At 39.0% G+C, this 21,559-nt stretch overlaps 2 protein-coding genes across 14 annotated transcripts in view; one reads left to right on the top strand and one right to left on the bottom strand.

The window, feature by feature from the left end:
* Positions 1-21,559, top strand: part of LOC139764861 (solute carrier family 2, facilitated glucose transporter member 3-like) — a 252,485-nt gene that overhangs the window by 189,273 nt on the left and 41,653 nt on the right. For 5 of the 6 annotated variants that reach the window (XM_071691877.1, XM_071691879.1, XM_071691880.1 and 2 more), the window contains 6 exons: positions 4,199-4,336; positions 6,957-7,156; positions 10,337-10,461; positions 11,167-11,357; positions 14,335-14,506; positions 15,329-15,440. In XM_071691877.1, the coding sequence (XP_071547978.1) occupies positions 4,199-4,336; positions 6,957-7,156; positions 10,337-10,461; positions 11,167-11,357; positions 14,335-14,506; positions 15,329-15,440 (938 nt within the window). Of the gene's footprint in view, positions 1-4,198; positions 4,337-6,956; positions 7,157-10,336; positions 10,462-11,166; positions 11,358-14,320; positions 14,507-15,328; positions 16,862-21,559 lie in introns of those variants that run through there. The other variant, XM_071691881.1, reaches the window with a different exon arrangement.
* LOC139764864 (guanine deaminase-like) overlaps positions 18,067-21,559 on the bottom strand; it is a 55,921-nt gene continuing 52,428 nt past the window's right edge. For all 8 annotated transcript variants that reach the window (XM_071691887.1, XM_071691889.1, XM_071691885.1 and 5 more), the window contains one exon: positions 18,067-18,925. In XM_071691887.1, coding sequence (XP_071547988.1) covers positions 18,812-18,925 — 114 coding nt within the window. In that variant the 3' untranslated portion in view covers positions 18,067-18,811. The remainder of the gene's footprint in view (positions 18,926-21,559) is intronic.

The following is a 21,559-nucleotide window of genomic DNA, read 5'->3' as shown; positions in this document are numbered from 1 at the left end:
TTCCCTAACCCTCTCACTTTGCACACCACCTCGACCAAAACACCCTATATCTGCCACTTTATCATCAAACACATTCAACAAACCTTCAAAATACTCACTCCATCTCCTTCTCACATCACCACTACTTGTTATCACCTCCCCATTTGCGCCCTTCACTGAAGTTCCCATTTGCTCCCTTGTCTTACCCACTTTATTTACCTCCTTCCAGAACATCTTTTTATTCTCCCTAAAATTTAATGATACTCTCTCACCCCAACTCTCATTTGCCCTTTTTTTCACCTCTTGCACTTTTCTCTTGACCTCCTGTCTCTTTCTTTTATACATCTCCCACTCAATTGCATTTTTTCCCTGCAAAAATCATCCAAATGCCTCTCTCTTCTCTTTCACTAATACTCTTACTTCTTCATCCCACCACTCACTACCCTTTCTAATCAACCCATCTCCCACTCTTCTCATGCCACAAGCATCTTTTGCGCAATCCATCACTGATTCCCTAAATACATTCCATTCCTCCCCCACTCCCCTTACTTCCATTGTTCTCACCTTTTTCCATTCTGTACTCAGTCTCTCCTGGTACTTCCTCACACAAGTCTCCTTCCCAAGCTCGCTTACTCTCACCACCCTCTTCACCCCAACATTCACTCTTCTTTTCTGAAAACCCATACAAATCTTCACCTTAGCCTCCACAAGATAATGATCAGACATCCCTCCAGTTGCACCTCTCAGCACATTAACATCCAAAAGTCTCTCTTTCGCGCGCCTGTCAATTAACACGTAATCCAATAATGCTCTCTGGCCATCTCTCCTACTTACATAAGTATACTTATGTATATCTCGCTTTTTAAACCAGGTATTCCCAATCATCAGTCCTTTTTCAGCACATAAATCTACAAACTCTTCACCATTTCCATTTACAACACTGAACACCCCATGTATACCAATTATTCCCTCAACTGCCACATTACTCACCTTTGCATTCAAATCACCCATCACTATAACCCGGTCTCGTGCATCAAAACCACTAACACACTCATTCAGCTGCTCCCAAAACACTTGCCTCTCATGATCATGGACTTGTATGTAGCATTTATGGATCTGGAGAAGGCATATGATAGAGTTGATAGAGATGCTCTGTGGAAGGTATTAAGAATATATGGTGTGGGAGGCAAGTTGTTAGAAGCAGTGAAAAGTTTTTATCGAGGATGTAAGGCATGTGTACGTGTAGGAAGGGAGGAAAGTGATTGGTTCTCAGTGAATGTAGGTTTGCGGCAGGGGTGTGTGATGTCTCCATGGTTGTTTAATTTGTTTATGGATGGGGTTGTTAGGGAGGTGAATGCAAGAGTTTTGGAAAGAGGGGCAAGTATGAAGTCTGTTGGGGATGAGAGAGCTTGGGAAGTGAGTCAGTTGTTGTTCGCTGATGATACAGCGCTGGTGGCTGATTCATATGAGAAACTGCAGAAGCTGGTGACTGAGTTTGGTAAAGTGTGTGAAAGAAGAAAGTTAAGAGTAAATGTGAATAAGAGCAAGGTTATTAGGTATAGTAGGGTTGAGGGTCAAGTCAATTGGGAGGTGAGTTTGAATGGAGAAAAACTGGAGGAAGTAAAGTGTTTTAGATATCTGGGAGTGGATCTGGCAGCGGATGGAACCATGGAAGCGGAAGTGGATCATAGGGTGGGGGAGGGGGCGAAAATTCTGGGAGCCTTGAAGAATGTGTGGAAGTCGAGAACATTATCTCGGAAAGCAAAAATGGGTATGTTTGAAGGAATAGTGGTTCCAACAATGTTGTATGGTTGCGAGGCGTGGACTATGGATAGAGTTGTGCGCAGGAGGATGGATGTGCTGGAAATGAGATGTTTGAGGACAATGTGTGGTGTGAGGTGGTTTGATCGAGTAAGTAACGTAAGGGTAAGAGAGATGTGTGGAAATAAAAAGAGCGTGGTTGAGAGAGCAGAAGAGGGTGTTTTGAAATGGTTTGGTCACATGGAGAGAATGAGTGAGGAAAGATTGACCAAGAGGATATATGTGTCGGAGGTGGAGGGAACGAGGAGAAGAGGGAGACCAAATTGGAGGTGGAAAGATGGAGTGAAAAAGATTTTGTGTGATCGGGGCCTGAACATGCAGGAGGGTGAAAGGAGGGCAAAGAATAGAGTGAATTGGAGCGATGTGGTATATCGGGGTTGACGTGCTGTCAGTGGATTGAATCAAGGCATGTGTATGGGGGTGGGTTGGGCCATTTCTTTCGTCTGTTTCCTTGCGCTACCTCGCAAACGCGGGAGACAGCGACAAAAAAAAAAAAAAATATATATATATATATATATATATATATATATATATATATATATATATATATATATATATATATATATATATATATTTTTTTTTTTTTTTTCTATCATTTATTTATTATACTTTGCTGCTGTCTCCTGTGTTAGCAAGGTAGTGCAAGGAAACAGATGAAAGAATGGCCCAACCCATCTACATACACCTGTGTATACATACACATCCACACATGCACACATACATACCTATACATTTCAATGTATGCATATATATGCATACACAGACATATACATATATTCACATGTTCATGATTCATACTTGCTGCCCTTATTCATTCCCATCGCCACCCCGCCACACATGAAATGACAACCCCCTCCCCCCGCATGCACGCGAGGTAGTGCTAGAAAATGACAACAAAGTCCACATTCGTTCACATTCTGTCTGTAGCTGTCATGTATAATGCACCTATGTGGTATCCTGGGGTCAGTGTACTGTCAATAGACTGAACCAGGGCTTGTGAAGTATCTGGAGTAAACCATGGAAAGGTCTCTAGGGAGCTGTGATTTCAGTGAATTACACATGAGAGCTAGAGACTGAGTGTGAACAAATGTGGCCTTTTTTGTCTGTTTTCCTGGCGCTACCTCGCTGAAACAGGATGTAGCGATGCTGTTTTCTGTTGGGCAGGTTTCTGACAGGAAAGGATGAAGGTAAGTAATTATGAATGAGTGCATGTGTATATATGTATATGTCTGTTGTGTGTATGTATATCTTCATATGTATATATGTATATATGTGTGCGTGTATGGGAAATTATGTATGTGTGTATATAAGTGAATGGGCCAGTCTTCATCTGTTTCCTGGCACTACCTCGCTGACATGAGAAACAATGATGTTGTATGTATATATGCTGGCTCTGCAAAACAGGGAGAGTTCATCTACTTACACTCGATTTGGTCAGTAGATTTAACATGTTCATTTAGATTGCTAAAATGCTTACTTTTTTTCTTCTGATGCACGTAGTTTTTTTGTAACTGAAGACATCTCTGTATATGGAAAGAAGGATGCTCCGGTGTAATCATAGTTATTTGTAACTTGAGACCTCTCTATGTATATAGAGAATGCATACTTTTGATTTAAACTGAGTGTGGGAAGAGGACATATGTACAAGTAAGAGTAGAGTCCTGCCAAAGTCTATGTGGCAGGAATCCTTTAAAGAGTGTAAGGTTTTTTTTTTTTTAGAGTGATTAGTATTGTATTGTTATTTATATTTTGTATTTTTGTGTTATGAGATACCAACCTGAGAAATCTGACCTAGATTAACCAAGCTTAACATAACTAGATGGAATAGAATTCTGGTTATGGAGCAAATCTGTTGATAATGATTTTCATTGATATTGGTTAGTTATTTTTCCTTGATCTTAGGGCAAGTAGTTTCAAAAAATTTTATTTTGTAAGTCAGGCCTATATCTGACTTTGGAGAATGTCTGAGAAAAGAAGAAAAAGGAAGGTAGGTGAAAATGCAATGATTGTTTCTGAGAAAGATGAATTTCTGTACAAAATACAGTTGTAAAAGATGGATATCTTAGAAGATTTTAAAGATTTTGGTCAAGATTGGATGGTTAAGTGAAAGATAGAACACTGGGATGGTATTGATATATGAAGAGAAAGGATGATCATTAATGAATGCAAAAGAAGAGAAGGATGGACTGTTTTTGAATGCGAGAAGGCTGTGAGGGAGAAATCTGTAGAAATGTATCAGGATTATGGTATATTAAAGAGGTCCAACATGGACTACCTCACTTGAAAGGAGAAAGTATATAGGATATCAAGAGATGTTCAAATATTGAAAAGAACTTAGTGTGAATCCTCAAATAAGCATGTTGTACATAGACTTGACTTGCAGAATTTTTTTCATTAGGAACAGCTTGTGGTTGGCCATACCTGATAGGAGGCTTTATAGTGGTTGTAACTATCGCTCTTCTACTGCACCCTATCCTCCCAGAGTCACCAACTTACTGTTACGTCATATCAATGGATGATACCAAGGGTTTGAAAGGTAAGAAACTGTTGATTGTATTCTTTGTCCTGCAGTATTCTTTTTCTTGTGATTATACATTTCATTCATAAAAATAATACAGCATATAAGAATCTCATTATTGAGGAAACCTGGAATAAAAAAGCCACCAAATTGTCTTAATATAGACTTTGAAATGAATATTTAGGTAAATTTGTATAACTTCACCAAGAAAACATATATGACTATTTATGACAAAACACTGACTTGTGAGGAGTAGTCACTTTTGGCAAGGTTGTAGCATCGACATTAGGTGGAAAAGAAAATACTTGTTGAGAACCTTCTTACTTTCTCAGAGTCCATCATTTCCCTGTTCCTTCTTGGACTGTTGTTATGAAGCTGCAATAGCCCTGGTAAAGGGGTTCTAGGGACGTATAAGAATGAGAATAGTAATCTTTTCGTTTCCGTTATATTTGTTCACCATTCCCCACTTTAATGAAGTAGCACTATGAAAAGACTGAGAAAAGACCTTATTCACCTACATCCATTATCTAGCTGTCACGTCTAATTCATTGAAACTACAGCCCCCTGTCCACAACCAGGTTCCACAGACTGTTCCATGATTTTCTCGAACACTTCAAATGCCCTCGTTCAGTCCATTAACAGCATGTTGCCCTTACTATTCCACGTTACTTCATTACCTATGCATGCCCCTCACCTTTTTGCATGTTCAAGCCCCGAACATTCAAAACTTTATCATTTCATCCTGCATTCCCCAATTTGGTCTTTCCCTTTCCCCCTGGCTTCTGACACATACATGCCCTTTGTCAACCTCTTCTCATTCATTTTTTCCATATGTATTTCAGCACACTCCCTTCATATCTGTCAGCCTTACTTATGTTATTAACACATTTTCTATCCCATCATTACTTACTGTTAACCTTCCTCACACTGCAATTTGTCCTTAGATGTTTCCAACACATTCTCTGTCTTCCATGCATTCTCATCTATAATGTATGCCTTGCATTTATACAACTTGATTTGAACTTCCTCTTCCACTCCTGAAACCACATCGCTCCTCCCCAGTCTGATGATCTGCGTATGCCACCATCCTCTCTTTCAGCATTCTCCCATACAACTTTCCAGGTACACTCAAATTCAGGCATCTGCTTTACCTCACTCCCTTATGCAGTGGCACTATACAAGTATTCTACCAATTATCAGGCACCTCACCGTGATCTATACATACACTGAAAATCCTAACTGACCTAGCATCAACACAGTCACCCCATTTCTAAGAAATTCAACTGCAGCACAATCCACTCTAGCTGCTTCATTACATTTCATCTTATTTAAGGTTTTTACCACTTTTTCTCGTTTACCCTTAACCCGCTCACTTCACATTACTTCCCCGACCTGATTTCTCCTAACACTGTGAAAGAAATGGTACCTTTAGAAGGTTGTGTCATCATGTAAAAGAGTGCATTCCTATCATTGAATTTTGCATTCTAAAGAAGGCCATCATTTCCCTGGTCCGGTTGGAGCACCGTCTTGAAGCTGCAGGAGACCCATAAAAAGGATTATTGGGTTATGTATTTATGTATATACCCTCATAGATGTTGTTGAACTCTTCGTACGTATAGTTACACAGCAGATAAGCCACCTTTGACAAAGCTATAACATCATCATTGGATAGCAACGAGTGTAGAGTCATCAGTGACATATTGACACCAAATGGGTTCATCATTTCGCTGGTCTCGTGTTGAGTGCTGCCTCAGATTTGCAGGAATGTCATGAAAAGTGCCCTGGGATATATGATTATATGTGCATATAAGTACTATTTGATAACCATAGTAATTCTCAAAAGAGAACTTATGGAGACCTTTTTGTCATGGCCTTCCCTTGAGGGATGGATAGACAGGTTGATAGATAGAATTTGTATCTTCCAAGATATACAATACCAGCCAAGTTGCATAACACTAGAGTAGATAGAGAATTAAAGCATCAAACTGCCTGATAGACCAGACTTTCACTAAGGGAAGTTTGCTCACAGACCAGGTTGCAGAGTTACAGAATACTTCCTACGTATTCCCTGCGTGTCTTAGAAGGCAACTAAAAGGGGAAGGGGGGGGGGCTGGAAATCTTCCCCTCTCATTTTTGATTTTCTGAAAGAAGGAACAGAGAAGGGGGGCCAAGTGAGGATTTCCTTCAAAGGCACAGTCCTCTGTTCTTAACGCTACCTCACTAACGTGGGAAATGGCGAATAGTATGAAAAAAAAATCTATTTATATCTCTGATGCCTACTTCCTTTTAGAATTCCCTCAAGGGGATGGCCATAGCATGTATGTGTGTGCATATGTATCTTTATTTAAGATAATTCCATGATACTTTTGTCGCTTGACAGCTGATGCCACTAGTTGAACTATATCTAGTAGCACCAGTTATGAGATACTCTTTTATGTTAGGGGTTTGTAACAGTAAAGGCTTGCATTTCATGTCATTTGTGTAATGTTTATCTCCAAAAATATTAAGAAAAATGACTCTTTTATGTTAGGGTTTTGTAACAGTAAAGGCTTGCATTTCATGTCATTTGTTCTATGTTTATCTCCCAAAATTGTAAGAAAAATTAGAAGCTCATTTTGATTCTGCTGATCTTTGCCAGAATTGCAACGCTTACGTGGAGACAAAAAATACATTGAAGTAGAAGTGTCATCATTGAGAATGCTCGCCAGCGCTGGAAGTAAAACTCGCCATGGGAAAGCATGGGGACTTTTGAGAGTGCTGCAGTCCCATGGATACAGGATGTCATTAATGATTTGCATCACATTTAATGCAGGCCAACAGTTTTCTGGTATTAATGCTGTAAGTGAATTTGAATTTGTATATGTTTAAGGGTGTATTTAGGTACTACCAGATATTTCTCTTGTCCATCAAACCTAAAATTAAGTGTTGTTGCAAAATGAAGCTCTTTTAAGATTCCTGTGTAATTGTTTACCCTGTTACATGTCACTGCATGATTGCACATGCAAAACCTTCCCCATTCATTTTGGTTGTCTATCATCCTAATGTTCTCAAGTGTTGTGATTCCAGTAGCAACACTCCAAGTATTTGTTTAAGATTCTGGTACTTAAGCAGGTGCTCTTAACTTAGTGTAAAAAGATAGAATGTAGGACAAAAGTAAGTGTTTTAATAAATCTCTCAGCCTGTCTCTCAGTTGGTGTTACTGTCTGTGTTGTGGAGAGAGAATTTACACTTGTGTTGCCCCCATCTTAACCTTGTAAATATGTACAATGTCATTATTCGTATATATTTACACACACACACTCACCCTAGCTTATGTCAAGTACACATTTTATCTACCAGCCGATAGGTGGAGATGAATAGTTTAGTTAGCTGTGAACTGGCTGCCATGACCAGGATTCGAATCTAAATGGGTTTGATCCCAGGAAGACAGTGTATGCATGTTTTTCTGTTTATTCATTTATCTATCTGTCTGTCTATATATCTGTCTATCTCTCTATTTATTTATCTGTCTATCCATCTATATATCTCACCATCTGTATATCTCTCTATCTGTTCTCTTCATATAGATTATTACCATTTCCACACTAATGGTGCAAATGGGGCATATACAACCTCAGCATATATCACATTCATAACCCATGCTCAGCGGATTAAAGTCAAACAAGGTCTTCATCACTTTTTTCCCTTTACAAATGAAGTTGATTTTCCAAGTGAGACCACTTCTCTATTCATGCCACTTCCATGCATTGAATGTTTCCATTGCATCCGATCTCCTATAATTTCTCCAGCATCTAAAATATCCTTAGCCTTGAGCACTTCTCTGTACACTTATTTGTCTCTTCTGTGGTCTGTTTCTTGCAACATTTACTTTCCTGGTGTATATTTTCTTGACTATATCACACCACAAACCTCATTTTTATTCTTTCTTATGTTTATTCTCCTAACTCCAGATACATTGTGCATGTTATCCATCCCTGTTACTCATATTTCGTTCCACCTATCCTTATTAACATACACTTGGGTCTTTGTCTCCATACATTATTACTGGAACAAGCACTCATTCATGTCAGCTTCTTGCACACACTGTGCTTAGATGTAGAGTGAGAAGTTATTTGATGAGGTTGTACCCCCTTTTGTCAGCAGACAATGATACAGCTTTGCCAAGGGTGACTTTTCATTTGCATTATAGCAAAGCAGATGGAGACCACTGACAGGTGTAATGAATAGGAATATATGTAAATGTGAGATTACTGCAGTGTGTATTCCAGCCATAAACACAATAAACATAGTATCATATGGATCATGCAAAAATTAAGCCAAATGATTAAAGAAGATTTGCAAAAGTGGAAGATAATAATTTCAATTCTACTGAAGAGAAAGAAAGAGAGCACTATATGGACTCGAAAGCAAATATGTAAATACAGGTTCATAAAACGTGTATTATTCTGTTTTCTTATTATTATTATTATCATTATTATTATACTTTGTCGCTGTCTCCCGCGTTTGCGAGGTAGCGCAAGGAAACAGACGAAAGAAATGGCCCCCCCCCCATACACATGTATATACATACGTCCACACACGCAAATATACATACCTACACAGCTTTCCATGGTTTACCCCAGACGCTTCACATGCCCTGCTTCAATCCACTGACAGCACGTCAACCCCGGTATACCACATCGCTCCAATTCACTCTATTCCTTGCCCTCCTTTCACCCTCCTGCATGCTCAGGCCCCGATCACACAAAATCTTTTTCACTCCATCTTTCCACCTCCAATTTGGTCTCCCTCTTCTCCTTGTTCCCTCCACCTCCGACACATATATCCTCTTGGTCAATCTTTCCTCACTCATCCTCTCCATGTGCCCAAACCGCTTCAAAACACCCTCTTCTGCTCTCTCAACCACGCTCTTTTTATTTCCACACATCTCTCTTACCCTTACGTTACTCACTCGATCAAACCACCTCACACCACACATTGTCCTCAAACATCTCATTTCCAGCACATCCATCCTCCTGCGCACAACTCTATCCATAGCCCACGCCTCACAACCATACAACATTGTTGGAACCACTATTCCTTCAAACATACCCATTTTTGCTTTCCGAGATAATGTTCTCGACTTCCACACATTCTTCAAGGCCCCCAGAATTTTTGCCCCCTCCCCCACCCTATGATCCACTTCTGCTTCCATGGTTCCATCCGCTGCCAGATCCACTCCCAGATATCTAAAACACTTCACTTCCTCCAGTTTTTCTCCATTCAAACTCACCTCCCAATTGACTTGACCCTCAACCCTACTGTACCTAATAACCTTGCTCTTATTCACATTTACTCTTAACTTTCTTCTTCCACACACTTTTCCAAACTCAGTCACCAGCTTCTGCAGTTTCTCACATGAATCAGCCACCAGCGCTGTATCATCAGCGAACAACAACTGACTCACTTCCCAAGCTCTCTCATCCCCAACAGACTTCATACTTGCCCCTCTTTCCAAAACTCTTGCATTTACCTCCCTAACAACCCCATCCATAAACAAATTAGACAACCATGGAGACATCACACACCCCTGCCGCAAACCTACATTCACTGAGAACCAATCACTTTCCTCTCTTCCTACACGTACACATGCCTTACATCCTCGATAAAAACTTTTCACTGCTTCTAACAACTTTCCTCCCACACCATATATTCTGTTTTCTTACTTTGGTAAAAAATCTTTCACTTGGTATAGATTGAATGAAAATGAAATGAAATGTCTGTTGAAATTTTTATTGATTACATATCTCTGTTCTTCTGACAAGGTACATCAAATGTGACTTTGTACAACCAATAAATAGGTTGTGTGATATCTCAAGTGTAGATGAATAGCATCATTGATGATGTTGATTTTAGTAATTCACTTGAAATTCATTTGAACTTTTATTGTTGCCAGATAATAATTTATGCTATGTATTTGCATTATTGATGATATAAGGCATTGCTGTACTGTATTTAACAGCTTTGCTTTTTCTTAAGGTATTCTTCTATTCAACACTAATTTTTCGGACTGCTGGACTGGACTTGCATCAAAGCCAGATTGCTTCAATTGGTGCTGGAATCATCAATTTTGCATTAAGCATACTTGCAGTTCCCCTTATCAAGTAAGATATTTGTACTTAGTACTCTGAAATATGTTAACCACTTTTTTTGTGTGTAAATACTTGTCAGTGAGGATTTTTCCCTCCAAGGCTCAGCCATCTGTTTTTGATACTACCTTGCTAGTGCAGGAAATGGTGAATTTGTATGGAAAAAGTCTTTCCCATCTCACTGAGGTAGTATCAAGAAAAGAGCCTTCAAAGGGATATTCTTGCTTCTGTTCCTGCTTTTGGAAAATGATGATACAGGAGGAGAGGATTTTCAGCTCCTTGAGTCATATTTACTTCTTGTGACGCACCCGAGATACTTGGGTAGTGTTCTTTCTCTCCTGCCCTCATGAATGATATACTTGAAAGAGTTACTATTCTAATAGAACTTGATTGGATCAGAAAATTTAATTAGATAATGTATGCCCTTGAATTTGGTGGAGTTGGATTAAAAGATTTAACTAAATAATGCATGCCCTTGAATTTGGTGGAATATAAAAGAGGAATGTTACTCCACTTCTTCCATTATATAAAAGAGGATTGTTACTCCACTTCTTCCGGTGTGGTATTTCTTATACATTATAACATTCCCTTTCATGCTGAAGTCTTTGACTTCAATCTTTTAAATTTAGGTTGGGTTTATGTCAAGTTAAGTAGTGATGTAGACGCAGCTTGCCTATTTAACCGAAAATTTGATAAACTTTATCAATGTCTTTTGAACAGGCACTGCAAACGGAGAGTCCTTCTTCTCACTTCTGTTGCACTCTGCATCCTGTGTCAGGTTGTACTGATGGTGGCCCTTCGACTCATTCCTATGTCTTCATATGCACCATATGTTGCCATTGCTGCTCTCATATTTTATGTTTTGGTGTATGGGATGGGCCTTGGACCTGTCCCATTCATGATTGCTACTGGTAAGTAGAAAGCATGCCATGGTATTGTATATATGTGTAATCATCTGTTTTTTATTACCTACCTGTGTGTCAAGAGAAGCCCTGTCCCCAATATCTTTAGATGTTTTATAGGGAGAGGGGAAGATGAATGAAGGAAGAGAGTTCCACAGCTAACTGTTCAATGGGAGAAGGGGATATCCTAATAGTCAGTCTTCACATGGTTAATCTCATTTAGAAACTGTTGTTGTCTTGGGTTCAAGCCTTGATGGTAGGGACATGTGCAGACAACTCAAGATAGCAGTGGCCAAATTGATACCTGTAAGAAAGGGGGAGAGCAGCACCATGAAAGCACTGGCCAAAATTTTTTTTTTTTTTCTTTTTTTTTTGCTTTGTCGCTGTCTCCCGCGTTTGCGAGGTAGCGCAAGGAAACAGACGAAAGAAATGGCCCAACCCACCCCCATACACATGTACATACATACGTCCACACACGCAAATATACATACCTACACAGCTTTCCATGGTTTACCCCAGACGCTTCACATGCCTTGATTCAATCCACTGACAGCACTTCAACCCCGGTATATCACATCGCTCCAATTCACTCTATTCCTTGCCCTCCTTTCACCCCCCTGCATGTTCAGGCCCTGATCACACAAAATCTTTTTCACTCCATCTTTCCACCTCCAATTTGGTCTCCCTCTTCTCCTCGTTCCCTCCACCTCCGACACATATATCCTCTTGGCCAATCTTTCCTCACTCATTCTCTCCATGTGCCCAAACCATTTCAAAACACCCTCTTCTGCTCTCTCAACCACGCTCTTTTTATTTCCACACATCTCTCTTACCCTTACGTTACTTACTTGATCAAACCACCTCACACCACACATTGTCCTCAAACATCTCATTTCCAGCACATCCATCCTCCTGCGCACAACTCTATCCATAGCCCACGCCTCGCAACCATACAACATTGTTGGAACCACTATTCCTTCAAACATACCCATTTTTGCTTTCCGAGATAATGTTCTCGACTTCCACACATTCTTCAAGGCTCCCAGAATTTTCGCCCCCTCCCCCACCCTATGATCCACTTCCGCTTCCATGGTTCCATCCGCTGCCAGATCCACTCCCAGATATCTAAAACACTTCACTTCCTCCAGTTTTTCTCCATTCAGACTCACCTCCCAATTGACTTGACCCTCAACCCTACTGTACCTAATAACCTTGCTCTTATTCACATTTACTCTTAACTTTCTTCTTTCACACACTTTACCAAACTCAGTCACCAGCTTCTGCAGTTTCTCACATGAATCAGCCACCAGCGCTGTATCATCAGCGAACAACAACTGACTCACTTCCCAAGCTCTCTCATCCCCAACAGACTTCATACTTGCCCCTCTTTCCAAAACTCTTGCATTCACCTCCCTAACAACCCCATCCATAAACAAATTAAACAACCATGGAGACATCACACACCCCTGCCGCAAACCTACATTCACTGAGAACCAATCACTTTCCTCTCTTCCTACACGTACACATGCCTTACATCCTCGATAAAAACTTTTCACTGCTTCTAACAACTTGCCTCCCACACCATATATTCTTAATACCTTCCACAGAGCATCTCTATCAACTCTATCATATGCCTTCTCCAGATCCATAAATGCTACATACAAATCCATTTGCTTTTCTAAGTATTTCTCACATACATTCTTCAAAGCAAACACCTGATCCACACATCCTCTACCACTTCTGAAACCACACTGCTCTTCCCCAATCTGATGCTCTGTACATGCCTTCACCCTCTCAATCAATACCCTCCCATATAATTTACCAGGAATACTCAACAAACTTACACCTCTGTAATCTGTTGACTGGTTGGTAAGGTTATTAAATGTATGTATGACTCATGGTGAGGTGCCTGAGGATTGGCGGAATGCGTGCATAGTGCCATTGTACAAAGGCAAAGGGGATAAGAGTGAGTGCTCAAATTACTGGCCAAAATAATACTTGTAAAACAAGAAGAGAGCAGCAAAATGAGAGCAGTGGCCAAAATAATACCTTTAAAAGAGGGAGAGAACAGCAGTAGTATGGCAGACAGAGAGGAAATATGGAAGAGAGGTGATGCCTAGAGAATCAATGAGAAGGAAATAATTTGATTCCACTTTGGACTGATAAAGGTATGAAATAGCTGCTTGCAAGAAAAATGACTATGCCACATATGCAATATCTCCTGCTTTTGGGAAGCATATTTTCTTATTGTTGATTAGATAGGGGTGTCGAGGATAGAGTGGAAGATTTTTTTCATATAATTTCACCCTGTCGTGCAGTAGCAAGGTAGTGTCAAGAACAGATGACCGAGACTTAGAGGGAAAAATTCTCCCCAGTCTCCCTTTCTGTAAGGGAAAAGTCCTTACTTAGCCCCATTTTCTGTACTTTCTTTTGGAAAGTAAAACAGGAGGAGAGGACTTAAAACCCTTCGCTTCCACCCATTTTAGTCGCTTTTTATGACATGCAGGGAATACGTCCGTAGAATTTTTTCTACCCAATCCCAGGGATAGAGTTAAAGATTTTTTTTTTTTCTTTTTTTAACTATTCGCCATTTCCCATGTTAGCGAGGTAGCGTTAAGAACAGGGGACTGGGCCTTTTTTGGAATATCCTCACCTGGCCCCCTCTGTTCCTTCTTTTGGAAAATTAAAAAAACGAGAGGGGAGGATTTCCAGCCCCCCGCTCCCTCCCCTTTTAGTCGCCTTCTATGACACGCAGGAATACGTGGGAAGTATTCTTAATCCCCTATCCCCAGGGATAAAGAGTTAAAGATATGGTTATATATTTTGCCAGGACTTTGCACACATTATTAATTTTACCTCTATGGAAATGCATTAAAAGAAAGTGATATTTTTCTTCATGGTGATAAATTTTGAAAAAAAAATTGAAGTGTGATTATAACCTAATTTTTCATGAGATCCATTCATTGCCTCAGAAATATTTTGCCAGAGTTGTTTCCTGTGGGCCCTCGGTCTGTGGGGTTATCACTTAGTGGTACAACTAACTGGTTGAGCAATCTCATCGTGGGTATCACATTTCCATTGATCCAAGAGATACTTGGAGAACTTTCCTTCATGTTATTCATAACTTCCAGTTGCCTGCTCTTCATCTTCATATATAGGTAAGATTGTTTTGATGTTTTGATGTAGATTAATTTATGCTTTGATTTAGATTTTCCGTAAATGAAAAAGTTTTCTCTCGTGATTTGAACTTAAATTGTACAGGTTTTATGAGATCATCATGATCATTGTAATACTGTTCTCTGTGAATGAATCTTTGCAAGTTTATAAAAGAACTTCAGTTGAAAAACTTGGAAGGAAAAGAGTAGAAGAGGGAAAATTTGATGGATGTTAAGTAGTTAGGTTGTATTTTCAGTACTCTTATATTTATTGCAGAGATCATAAGACATATAGCAAGCATGTGTTAGTACTGCATTTAAATGCAGCCTATAGGATGCATTTTTTATTTCCATACTATTCGCCGTTTCCCGCATTAGCGAGGTAGCATTAAGAACAGAGGACTGAGCCTTTGAGGGAATATCCTCTCTTGGCCCCCTTCTCTGTTCCTTCTTTTGGAAAATTAAATACGAGAGGGGAGGATTTCCAGCCCCCGCTACCTTCCCTTTTAGTTGCCTTCTATGACATGCAGGGAAAACGTCGGAAGTATCTTTCTCCCCTATCCCCATTATGCATAGCTTGAAAAAAACTTCAAGGTGGAAGGTTGCCAGGGCAAGAAGGTTTGTAAATGGTAGGAACAACATCATTATCAGAAGGAAAATGTGTCCAAAAAGACAAAGAAAAGGTTTTCTTAATAAAGAAAGGGTTCTACAAAAGACAGAAACATTTTTTCCTGAAGTGATAAGGCTCAGTCTACCATTCACATGAATTCTCTTCTATAAAAAGTCTTGCATTATGTCTGAAGAATATTAATGTTTCCTTTCTAGGTTCCTGCCAGAAACTTTTGGGAAGGAAGTGATGTCACTTCCCCATTTATCAGTGGAGGCCCAAGATAATGATGAGGGTATTTCAACAGGCACAGAAGCAGATTCTTTAGAGGTATAAGAAAAGTGGATTTTAAGTGGCTGGTAGAAGTAGAATCTCGGTAACATCATTTATGGTGAAGTAGAATCTTGCTGAGGTCATTTACGTTCAAATTGAATTAAGGTCAGGTTGGTCGAGTATCTTCTCTTTTGTGCATTATATTTGTATTCACAGTATTTGCTATTTCAGTTAGACTCAAGATTTAAGATTTCAATTGGTGGTGACTACTTATCCTCATGCAATCGTTCAGATTTGAAATTTCAATTAGTGGTGACTACTTTTCAAGCAGTTATTCAGTCATGAGAACATGAGTTCATACACAAAAAGCAGTAATCAGAAGAAAAAATGGTGAATACTTACTGTTAAGAATAAGTGTTATAGTTCCAAGTTAAACATGTTGAAGAAGCTAAGGGAAATTTTGCATTTTATTCTTCTATTGTAGGTAGAGATTATCTTTTGATTCATTTTTACTGATTAGTAAGGACAAATTGAGGATGCATCTGTTTGTATGAAACCTGCTTAAGAAAAGGACCCTCGAACATATTAATAGTTTATCATTCAGAATCCTACAGTGGTTTGAATGTATTAATGGTGTGATTACTAAGAATAGACTGGAGAAGTATCTGTGTGAAGCCTTCATAAGAAAAGGACCCTGGAACATATTTAGAGTTTATTATTCCAAATCCTAAGGGGGTGTGGATATATGGCTTGTACAGTTAGATGTGACAGAATGAGGAAGTATCTATGTGTGTGAAGCCAACGTAAGTAAAGGATTCTCGAACACATTAAGAATTTATTGTTTCAAATCCTAAGGGGATTTGGAATTATGGATGGTACAAGTCGAATAAAATGAGGAAGTATCTATGTGTGTGTGAAGCCTGCTTAAGAAATGGGCTCTCAGACATATGCAGAGTTTATCATTCTGAATCCTAAAGTGGTTTGGATATATGGATAGTATGATTAGATAAGTATCTATGTGTGTGATGCCTGCCTAAGAAAAGGACTCTCGAATATTTAGTTTGTTTATGAGGTATGTTCTGCAGTGAGCCAAGCAGGACAAATAGTCTTAAGCATTCATATTGAATGGATCACGTATGGCAGGGCTACATTTTTTGTTCAAAATTTGATTTTTCTAATTAGAGTGAAGTTGCACAAGTCATGATACTTTATGTCATAGGGCATTTATAACTTGCATAAGTGTATATGCTTAGCATATAACTGGAGTCCTAAATTGATATAGGAAATATCTTATATTTATCAAGGAAATATCTTATATTTATCATATTATAATGTAATAAAGACAACATTTGTTCATCATCAAGTATTCTATTCTATTTGGAATATATGATGTCTTATTATCTACCTATTTTTGCAATTTTTTTTATTGAACTTACCAGATGACATGGTAAGGAATTTTCATTAAATAACTACATATTGTGTTTTTCTTATTCTCCTCTGCAGTCTTAGTAATATTAAGAGCATATACAGGTTAGCTCTCAAAGATGTTATTAGCCATGGGGTTGTTTAAGAAAGATGACCTGACTGTTTCTTCAGACAAATTTTCTTTTGCAGTTGAAGTTGTACAAGTATGTGAATTATGAAAATTGAAAGAAAAAAGTTATATATTTAACCGATTTCTAGAAAAGTTATATTGATTTTTTGATAGGGATGCAGTCCTAAATCTCTTCACATAGTTCACACAAGCTGCTTCTTTGGATACCAGCATGCAGTGAATGTCATTGTATTTACTTTATCTGTGTTGTCCCTGGTTGCAGTGATTCATCATCTACTATGACCTTTGCTTCCATCTTGCACTGAGCCAGTAGCAATAGACATTTTAAAAATTTGTTAGGATAAGCCTTACCAGTGGATCTTTGTGTGAGATTCTTTAGACTTCCATTGGCAACTGTTGGAAATCTGAAGACTTCCAATTGTGATGCTACTGTACATTCATTCAATTTTGATGCCACCCATTTTTCAGCCTGCATTCATAAGAGTTTGATTTAAAACATGAAAGAAGTAATATAATCATGTCACAGTCATATTTGGTTCTACTTTAAGTTTCATGATTCCATGTTCAGGAATACATTTAAGACTAATAACATCTTGAACCACACAAACAACATAATTTGGTCTGTTGAATCTATGTAACATGCAGTTTTGCTTTGAACATTCATGTTAAATGGAAATAGTATACTAATGACATTTACACCTGTGAGGAGTAAGTGCAGGCTATGCCAAACATGAGATCGACTGGTCAGTTACCTGACTACTAAGGTCATACATTAGGCATTTCACTACCTCCTTTGGACATCTGAACTCTGAAATTTTATAGTACCATGATAGTAAACTATTACTGAAAACATTTGATGACAGTAGGTTTTGATATAATGTATATTTTATGTAGTTTCTTGCAAACTGATGCAGCAGGTATCAAACCATTTCCAATTTGTTTTTTGTTTATATGTCTAATATGTCGATTTGAGGACTTTTAGTGATATTTCATGTATGTATGTTTGACAAAATGCTCTTCAGGTAAGTGTAAACTCAATTTGACATGAAGATTAGATAGCTTAAAACAGAATAGATAGATAACTTGCATCTCATACATGGAACACATCACTGGGAGAAATAACTACCATTCTGTATCTGATCATTAAGACATATGTATTCATTTTGGAGTGATTTTGTAGTTCCTACACTTAATGCATTCAAAATGTGTTTGCCATTTACTTTATTACTAATACAATTGGGTGATCTGGTCATACAACCTGCCATTTACTTTATTACTAATACAATTGGGTAATCTGGTGCATACAACATCTCACTTTATTGATACAGATCCTCAACCACATCTGGCATTGTGACTTGAACAAGAACTTTCCTGCTTATATAAATGATTATTGATGATTTATTTAGTATATGAGTCATTAAATGAGACCAAAACCTCCATTCACACTACGTCTATGGAGCTTGTCCATGGAAAGAGGACTCTGGTTTCAGTACATTATTCATGATAACTAGAGACTGGAAGTTTGGAAACAAGTCCATTCTTCATCTCTTCATGGCACTTCCTCAGTATGCAGAAAATGGTGAAGAGGGGCAGATATGCAGTCTGTAGTGGTTGGAGGATCTTGGGAAATGAGTTGGTTGTTTTCTGATGATACTGCCGGCAGACTTAAGTGAGAAACTGCAGAAGCAGGTAGAGTGTATGAGAGCAGAAAGTTGAGAATTAAAAGTGAATGAAAGTAAAGTGATTATGTTTAACAGGGGAGAGGGATGAGTCATTTAAAGTAGGAGGGAACCTTGAGAAATGGGCACTGGATAGTGTTGGCCATGGGGCTGAAGTAGGTTTAGTAAATAGCAGAAGTCTTCGTAGCATTAACTCATCCACTGTAGTTCCAGTTGTTGATGAGACATTTTCCAGCCACATACACCTGGACAATGTTACGGTCATCACCATTGCAAAGGAACTTCTGGACCTTGTCCTCTGTAGAGTCCTACAATAAGAAAAAAAATAGTTTTGCTATTGCCATTAAATGTAATAGAAGCATACTTGTGTGGACGTGTATGTATATATGTGTGTATGTGGGTGGGTTGGGCCATTCTTTCGTCTGTTTCCTTGCGCTACCTCGCTAACACGGGAGACAGCGACAAAGCAGAAAAAAAAAAAATATATATATATATATATATATATATATATATATCTTTCTTTCAAACTATTTGCCATTTCCCGCGTTAGCGAGGTAGCGTTAAGAACAAAGGACTAGGCCTTTGAGGGAATATCCTCACCTGGCCCCCTTCTCTGTTCCTTCTTTTGGAAAATTAAAAAAAAAAACGAGAGAGGAGGATTTCCAGCCCCATGCTCCCTCCCCTTTTAGTCGCCTTCTACGACACACAGGGAATACGTGGGAAGTATTCATTCTCCCCTATCCCCAGGGATAAAATATATATATATATATATATAATATATATATATATATATATATATATATATATATATATATATATATATATTTCCTGCGCTAGCGAGGTAGCGTTAAGAACAGAGGACTGGGCCTTTTTTGGAATATCCTCACCTGGCCCCACTATGTTCCTTCTTTTGGAAAATTAAAAAAAAAATGAGAGGGGAGGATTTCCAGCCCCCTGCTCCATATATATATATATATATATATATATATTTTTTTTTTTTTTTTTTTTTTATACTTTGTCGCTGTCTCCCGCGTTTGCGAGGTAGCGCAGGGAAACAGACGAAAGAAATGGCCCAACCCCCCCCCCCCATACTCATGTACATACACACGTCCACACACGCAAATATACATACCTACACAGCTTTCCATGGTTTACCCCAGACGCTTCACATGCCCTGATTCAATCCACCGACAGCACGTCAACCCCTGTATACCACATCGCTCCAATTCACTCTATTCCTTGCCCTCCTTTCACCCTCCTGCATGTTCAGGCCCCGATCACACAAAATCTTTTTCACTCCATCTTTCCACCTCCAATTTGGTCTCCCCCTTCTCCTCGTTCCCTCCACCTCCGACACATATATCCTCTTGGTCAATCTTTCCTCACTCATTCTCTCCATGTGCCCAAACCACTTCAAAACACCCTCTTCTGCTCTCCCAACCACGCTCTTTTTATTTCCACACATCTCTCTTACCCTTACGTTACTTACTCGATCAAACCACCTCACACCACACATTGTCCTCAAACATCTCATTTCCAGCACATCCATCCTCCTGCGCACATCTCTATCCATAGCCCACGCCTCGCAACCATACAACATTGTTGGAACCACTATTCCTTCAAACATACCCATTTTTGCTTTCCGAGATAATGTTCTCGACTTCCACACATTTTTCAAGGCTCCCAAAATTTTCGCCCCCTCCCCCACCCTATGATCCACTTCCGCTTCCATGGTTCCATCCGCTGACAGATCCACTCCCAGATATCTAAAACACTTCACTTCCTCCAGTTTTTCTCCATTCAAACTCACCTCCCAATTGACTTGACCCTCACCCCTACTGTACCTAATATATATATATATATATATTTTTTTTTTTTTTTTCTTACTATTCGCCATTTCCCGTGAATTGGAGCGATGTGGTATACCGGGGTTGACGTGCTGTCAGTGGATTGAATCAAGGCATGTGAAGCGTCTGGGGTAAACCATGGAAAGCTGTGTAGGTATGTATATTTGCGTGTGTGGACGTATGTATATACATGTGTGTGGGGGGGTTGGGCCATTTCTTTCGTCTGTTTCCTTGCGCTACCTCGCAAACGCGGGAGACAGCGACGGGGCAAAGTGAATAAATAGATAAATATATATAGGGGAGAAAGAATACTTCCCACGTATTCCCTGCATGTCGTAGAAGGCGACTAAAAGGGAAGGGAGCAGGGGGCTGGAAATCCTCCCCTCTCATTTTTTTTTAAATTTTCCAAAAGAAGGAACAGAGAAGGGGCCATATGAGGATATTCCCTCAAAGGCCCAGTCCTCTGTTCTTAACGCTACCTCGCTAATGCGGGAAATGGCGAATAGTATGAAAAAAAAAAAATATATATATATATATTATATATATATATATATATATATATATATATATATATATATATATATATATATATATATATATATATATATTCCCTGGGGATAGGGGAGAAAGAATACTTCCCACGTATTCCCTGCGTGTCGTAGAAGGCGACTAAAAGGGAAGGGAGCGGGGGGCTGGAAATCCTCCCCTCGTTTTTTGTTTTTTTTTCTAATTTTCCAAAAGAAGGAACAGAGAAGAGGGCCAGGTGAGGATATTCCCTCCAAGGCCCAGTCCTCTGTTCTTAACGCTACCTCGCTATCGTGGGAAATAGCTAATAGTATGAACAAAAAAAAAAAATATATATATATATATATATATATATATATATATATATATATATATATATATATATATCCCTGGGGATAGGGGATTAACGATACTTCCCACGTATTCCCTGCGTGTCGCAGAAGGCGACTAAAAGGGGAGGGAGCGGGGGGCTGGAAATCCTCCCCTCTCATCTTTTTTTTTAATTTTCCAAAAGAAGGAACAGAGGGGGCCAGGTGAGGATATTCCAAAAAAGGCCCAGTCCTCTGTTCT

The sequence above is a fragment of the Panulirus ornatus genome, chromosome 51 (genome assembly GCF_036320965.1).
Source record: "Panulirus ornatus isolate Po-2019 chromosome 51, ASM3632096v1, whole genome shotgun sequence".
NCBI classification, from domain to species: Eukaryota; Metazoa; Arthropoda; class Malacostraca; order Decapoda; family Palinuridae; genus Panulirus; species Panulirus ornatus.
Note: the sequence above shows the minus strand (reverse complement) of the source record. Positions and strands in the feature narration are given on the sequence as shown.